Source organism: Mytilus trossulus, chromosome 4 (assembly GCF_036588685.1).
Source record: "Mytilus trossulus isolate FHL-02 chromosome 4, PNRI_Mtr1.1.1.hap1, whole genome shotgun sequence".
In the NCBI taxonomy this organism is placed as follows: domain Eukaryota; kingdom Metazoa; phylum Mollusca; class Bivalvia; order Mytilida; family Mytilidae; genus Mytilus; species Mytilus trossulus.
The window spans coordinates 67,509,771-67,516,745 of NC_086376.1; the positions used below are offsets into that span (position 1 = coordinate 67,509,771).

General features: G+C 33.3%; 1 protein-coding gene across 1 annotated transcript; it reads left to right on the plus strand.

Annotated features, from left to right (window-relative positions):
- Positions 1 to 374: 374 nt before the first annotated feature.
- Positions 375 to 6,110, plus strand: LOC134716765 (myb-like protein V). Its single transcript, XM_063579772.1, has 8 exons — positions 375 to 429; positions 1,258 to 1,472; positions 1,871 to 1,966; positions 2,370 to 2,495; positions 3,039 to 3,113; positions 3,507 to 4,520; positions 5,489 to 5,568; positions 5,873 to 6,110. Exons 1-8 carry the CDS (start codon positions 375 to 377, stop codon positions 5,940 to 5,942), a joined length of 1,731 nt encoding a protein of 576 aa, XP_063435842.1. The 3' UTR covers positions 5,943 to 6,110.
- Positions 6,111 to 6,975: the final 865 nt, after the last annotated feature.

Here is a 6,975-nt window from a genome sequence, read left to right on the forward strand (position 1 = left end):
AGTTACTGAAAAATATGACTGTGTAGTCAAAATTTAATTCGCATTTAAAAGTTGATTAAATCTTAAAAACAATATGCTATATTTTGCATGAAACTGATGATTGTTTTGATATAGGAGAAAAAAGATGTCTATATCGATAAGTAGATTTATAATATTTGTAAATAATTTATTAAAAAAATAATTTAAAACATTTATATCCCAAATGCTTATTTTTTTTCAAATGGGTAAATGTATATCTTTTTAAATCGAACTATTCCCTAGCCTCAGGAAAACAACTTAGTTAGGTTTTCCCTTTTATTGAGAATTATCTGTTAATGTTTTTTTGTCATACATTCATTTATTGTTCCTAGGTCGATACACCAGTCAAAACCGATATGAAAGATGAACTATCACAGTTTATAGATGTCATGTCCATCCAGAAAATGAATGGTAAGACAAAATGTTGCATTGAGGTTTAACTGGGTAGAATTATCGGACGTCTAGTTCAATTTTACATAAGAAACTAAAATTAAAATCATATACAAGACTTACGAGGGTCAGAGGCTCCTGACATGGGACAAGCGCAAAATGCGGCGGGGTTAAACATGTATTTTTGAGACCTCAACCCACCCCTATACCTCTAGCCAATGTCGGAAAAACAAACGCGCAACACTACGCACAGTTAAGAGAAGTCCGAGTCCGATCGATGTTAGAATATGAAACAAAAGAAGATAAACAAAATGACAATAATACATAAAAACGACAGACTACTAGCGGTTACTGACATGCTCGACTGTTTGTTGCAGAAACATATAGACAATTCTACTTTTTTCGATTCAGAGACCAAGCACAAATAAAGTAAAAACATCTCATGTCATGATGATAAGGTTTTCAGGTAGAATAGTCTTAAAAGAAGAAAATTCTTTGGCTATGTCAGACGAAAAATATGTTTTACTGAAGTTACATTTCCATTTTAAGCTATGAGAACGGAAAAATCAAATTGTGAGACATTCGTTCAAAAGATGAAAATAATATTTGGATATCTATGTATTGTTTAAGGGTTACAAAGGTTAGTCAAAAGATATAGATGAACTGATATTTCATTTCGCTCTGAATAATGAAGTTTGGCCCCAATCTATTAGTGTTTATTTTCATTCAAAAAGTAGCGTTGTTCCATTGACGTTGTCGTTCTATTTTTTCTAAGTTTCTTTCAAGTTTAAATTCTTTATCCCAACTTTATTGCAAGAGCTATCATGATTCACGGCTTCTCGATTGTAGATCTACCTAATAATGGAACAGTTCAGCAGCAATATCTACCTATTAATGGAACAGTTCAGCAGCAAGATCTACCTAATAATGGAACAGTTCAGCAGCAAACCAATAAAGATGTGATGGAACACATGGATCAAATTAAAAAGTCAGACACAAGTGACATTGTGATGACGGAAGACCAGGATGTAAATACTACGAAGATACCAGTTGTCACCACCACGGTAAATAGATATATCAAAATAGAGCAAGATCGACCTGTTGATAGCTTATACATTATCTCTTGAGAATTAGTCTGAGGTCTTTTGCACATGAAGTCTCTTTCATCACACACATTCTAAACCAATCTTAGTAACTATTCTTAATTCGATTCTAGATAGCAGTTCATTATTATCGATTAAGAATTCTGAATCAAACAAAATATACAATATACCAAAAAAAACAACCTTAAAATTATATGGTTGCTCCCTTGAATACTTGGGTGGTTTGGGTGGGGTGGGGGGGTGGGGGGGGGGGGGGGGGGTAATTGAATATTACATGAATGTCAAAAAGCAGACACCAGATAATGTTAAATATTATTTATATGTTATAACATTATTTTGATTACATTTTTTTGCTTCAGCCAATCGGTGTATTAACTGATAGCTTAAAAAGACTGTCCATAAAAGATCTATATGACAACGAGATAAAAGAAGTGAAAGAACTAAAACAAAAACAGGTAGGTTATTTTCCAAACCGTTTTGGCAATCTAGTCAGCTGTTCTTTTTCTTTTTTAGATTCTTGATTACGATACAATTCTTACTAATATGTTTATATAATTATAAAATTTCATTTATGTTTCATAAAAAAAAAAAACGTAAGGCATTCCAAAATAGGTTTTACTTTTTCAATAAAATTCCACATTCAGGTCTAAACGTGCTTCCAAAGACAACGTCACAACCTTTACATTGGATACTTGATGTTAGTCGGTATTTAATTTTTGTTTTCTTATAAAATTGTACTAAATAATTCAAAAGTATTATATTGTTTATAGAAAAGCTGACTCAAATAGATTCGAGTTCGAAAACGACTAGATATACTTATTATTTTTTTCATTTAACATTCTCAATGTAATTGTACAGCGTCCAATAAGACAGAAAGTTAAGCGTGAGTGGAGGAAAGAAAGAGAAATGCCTGGAACATCCCAGCAGCAAAGTATTTTATCAAACAGTAAAGAACCCAAAGTTGATAGAACTAAGAAACGAAAGGTAACTTAACAACTTCTTGTAAATCAAAATGGTATGTTCTAATTTCCCTGCCATTTTTATATTCATACCTGGCAAATTTGTCATGACGTCTGTTTATACATGTAGTATAGTATATCTGCAAGATGCAAACCTAATTGTTAATCTTGAAGTGTACTTTTCCCGACTATCTTGGATAATTATATGTTACTTATAAAACGAAACAAGAATATATAATAAAAAAATAGTTTTTGTATGCTTTGATGAATGAAAAATGTCGGCAACATCAGTTTTGCTGTACAAATAATGATTGCCACTTAGGAGCCATTTATAGCAGACTATGCGGTATGAGCTTTGTTCATTGTTGAAGGCCGTACGGTGACCTATAGTTGTTAATTTCTGTGTCATTTTTGTGGACAGTTGTTTTATTGGCAATCATACCACATCTTTTTTATATTAAAAAACAACTTAGTGAATTGCACGAAATCCAATTGGACCGAATGATGTATAAGTTTCTAATATGATGATTGATCATCTTTTAAATTTTATGTTTTTGTTTTGCCATAGAGTTTAACTGTGTCATTCAGCCAGACAGTAGATGATAAAGACACAGAAGAAGTCTCACACCAAGCGAAAAGGAAGGTTGGTTTCAATTTATAAGTTACAACGGCTTTCTTGTACTTCTTTTTTTATACAAAAACAAGTGTGGACACAGATAGGTGTGGATAGTATGTTTGGATGTTTGACAGTATCTTATGACAAAAGGAGTTCCATGTTTTTCCTATATGGTGTTATAATTTATACAAAAACCAAAATCGTATTTTAGTACGTTACAGTAAACAATTAAATGTTGTCTTCAAATTTTATTATCTTGCTTTTAATATAATTCAGCATAGCTTATGTTTTTCATTTCATACTTCTCGGAGATCACAGCTGTAAAGAGAAACTGAGTGAAATAACAGTTTCTAAAATGTATTGATATTAATATGTTAAAAATAATTGCCTATTAAAATTTTACGTTTTTTTTTACCATAGCGCTTAACTGTATCAAACAGTCAGGAGGTAGACAATAAGGACAGAGAAGACGTCTCACAGACAACTAAAACAGAACACGTCTCACAGACAACTAAAACTGAAGGCGTCTCACAAAAAACTCAAACAGAACACGTCTCGCAAACACCAATTGCAAACACAGAAGTCGTCTCGCAGACACCAATTGCAAACACAGAAGTCGTCTCGCAGACACCAATTGCAAACACAGAAGACGTCTCGCAGACACCAATTGCAAACACAGAAGACGTCTCGCAGACACCAATTGTAAACACAGAAGTCGTCTCCCAGAAACCAATTACAAACACAGAAGACGTCACCCAGACACCAATTGCAAACACAGAAGTCGTCACCCAGACACCAATTGCAAACACAGAAGTTGTCTCCCAGACATCAATTGCAAACACAGAAGTCGTCTCCCAGACACCAATTGCAAACACAGAAGACGTCATCCAGACACCAATTGCAAACACAGAAGTCGTCTCCCAGACACCAATTGCAAACACAGAAGTCGTCTCCCAGACATCAATTGCAAACACAGAAGTCGTCTCCCAGACACCAATTGCAAACACAGAAGTCGTCTCCCAGACACAAATTGCAAACACAGAAGTCGTCTCCCAGACACCAATTGCAAACACAGAAGACGTCTCCCAGACACCAATTACAAACACAGAAGACGTCTTACAGACTACAGAAACAGAAGACGTCTTTCAGACAACAGAAACAGAAGACGTCTTTCGGACAACAAAAACAGGAGACGTCTTTCAGACAACAAACACCGAAAACGTCTTCCAGACAGTAAAGACAGAAGACGTCTTACATACGACAGAAACAGAAAACGTCTTCCAGACAACAGAAACAGAAGACGTCTTTATGACAACAAACACTGAAGACGTCTTACAGACAACAAAAACAGGAGACGTCTTACAGACAACAAAAACAGAAGACGTGTTTCAGACAACAAAAACAGAAGACGTGTTTCAGACAACAAAAAGGAAGGTTGGTTTACAATTACACGTTACAACGGCTTTCTTGAACTTTTGTTTCTCTTACAGAAATCGCATTGTTTGTAATAGTATGTAATTTACACTTTTATTCAAACTTTATCGTTTTGCTTTTCAATATAAAATTTCACACATTTTGCAATATAGTAAAGATTGTTTTACATATTCCATACACCTTATTTAAAAAAATATAATGATTCATCTCAGTTTCCTACCGTGCAGTTATTGTTATACGCTATTAATTTCACTAAATCTCAATGCATACATATCGTATTTTTATCTGATATACAGAGTTTTCCTCGGTGCTTCGTATTATAATAAGCTTGTTCCATTTTACTCTTGACATTTAATGTCGATTTCTTTCAACCTGAAACTTTCCTTTCCCAAACGTCCAAGGCACGAAAGAAGCACATACATGCACACACACACTCTTACACACACCCATACACACAAGCAAACATTCAGAAACAGATAGTCATTATAAACATGTCAGATATCTATCGAAGTGGGAAAACCCTTAAAAATAAAGAAAAATATGAACTTTTGAAAGTATTTAAAATAACAGGGTCTGAACAAAACAGTCAAAACATCTTAATGTATTCTTTGTCGAAGTAGATCGATTCCATTTTTTTGACAATTAAATAAGTTAAGACAAGATGTATCATTTCCATCGTGTTGATTTGGCGCTCGGATGCATTCGTCTCAACTCGGCCGATTCCGTACCCTCATCTAAAGATAGAAGGAGAGTAGCGGATTCTACCGAGGATTGACGAATGGCCCGGATGTTGCGTTCTAGAGCTCGACCCGACAGACAAACAGCAACAGAATTTGATGTTTTTTTACTATTGTTGTTTAATGAAATCCTCTTTATCTTTGTATAGTAATGAAGGCGTTAGCTTTTTCAATGTCCAACTGTTGTCTTCTGACATGGTTTTACTCTATTCATTTATATTTTTTAAACAGGTCAGAAGAATATCTAAAGACGGTGCTCCTTCAAAAAGAGTTAAAATTGATAAAATCATTGACCAGAAATTTAAACCAAAGTGAGTGTTTTACAAAGTGTTAAACAAAGTCAGCGATTGATTTACTAATTATTATAAAAATGTTACGTATTCTTTATTGCATCATAACATAAAATTCTAAACCGCTGCAACTAGAAGGCTATTAGGAACAATCACTTAGCACGCTTTTATATCAAAATCTAAACCCTAACAAGACTAAAGGCAAAAGCACCTGTTCACCTTATATTAAATTCTTATGTTTATATATTCGTCATAATGAAAATTACTTCCTGTTTTTATGCTTACCGGACAATACAATTATGCTACATCTTTTGGTATATTTCAGGGTGAAAAATGAAGTCCGCTATCTCACAAAAAGCTTCAAAAAGTTAGAATTACAGATGAAAATGAATTAAAGTCTCAAGATAAGAGAAAATCAGTAATATTCTCGATACAGAATAGTTTCCGGACATACTAAGCAAATCAAGATGTATGAATGAATTGTGGTCTTTTCATGTCACAAGGTCCCATGAATTTTTACTATGTATAATTATGATATTTGTATAATAAAGTTTTTTTATTTACGTCTTTTTTCTGGCTTATACTATAACTTTTCACACAGAATTTTCAGATACATGTGACAATCTTAGCTTCAAGGACAAATGTATTTTAAGTCGTTGGGATTAACCATAGAAGATATATATATATAGTGTCTGGCTAGGATCGGTTTTTTTTTTCCGAGTGAATCTGTCTTTTTCTTTTCGAGTGATACAACAACTGCTATTTTGTAATTATGTATAATAATTTTTTTACCAACCTACCCATCTTATTTTGAAGCACAATTTCCATGCATTTAACCACTTAGTTCAGTGTATGTAAATGTCTGGGCGTTTTTTTGAGAGCAACAGTGAAACTGTCAGGATTTTTAAGAAAATTTTAATAAGAAAAAAGGAATTCTTGACACTAAAAATGACCTTTTCTAGTTTATAACTGTAATTAAGCGCAGGACAATATCATGTTTTCCCAACATATGACCGAAACATATAAATGTAAGTTTTCTGTTCCTAAAACGTTCTACGTATTAAAGTAGAAATTACTGGATCCTTCATAAACTGGTCTTAAGAACAAAATGGAGGGGATTTTTTACTTTTAAACTTCATTTCTTGCTACTTTTGTTTTTAAAGTCAATAATTAAAAAAAAGGAATACTTAACTTCTGGACAGCAGTAAAGAGTCAGAGAAATGATATGTAATAAAATAATATTCTACTTAATACCCCCCCTGCCCACAAAAGATATACATCAATCAAAACTGACACACACACACACACACATCCGCCCCATTTAATTCCCATTGACAATAGAATTTGAATTAAATTTCATATAATATAACTAACAATGAAACGAATCGTTCATCAGTTTAATTAACACACCATGTGTATGGACGTCTC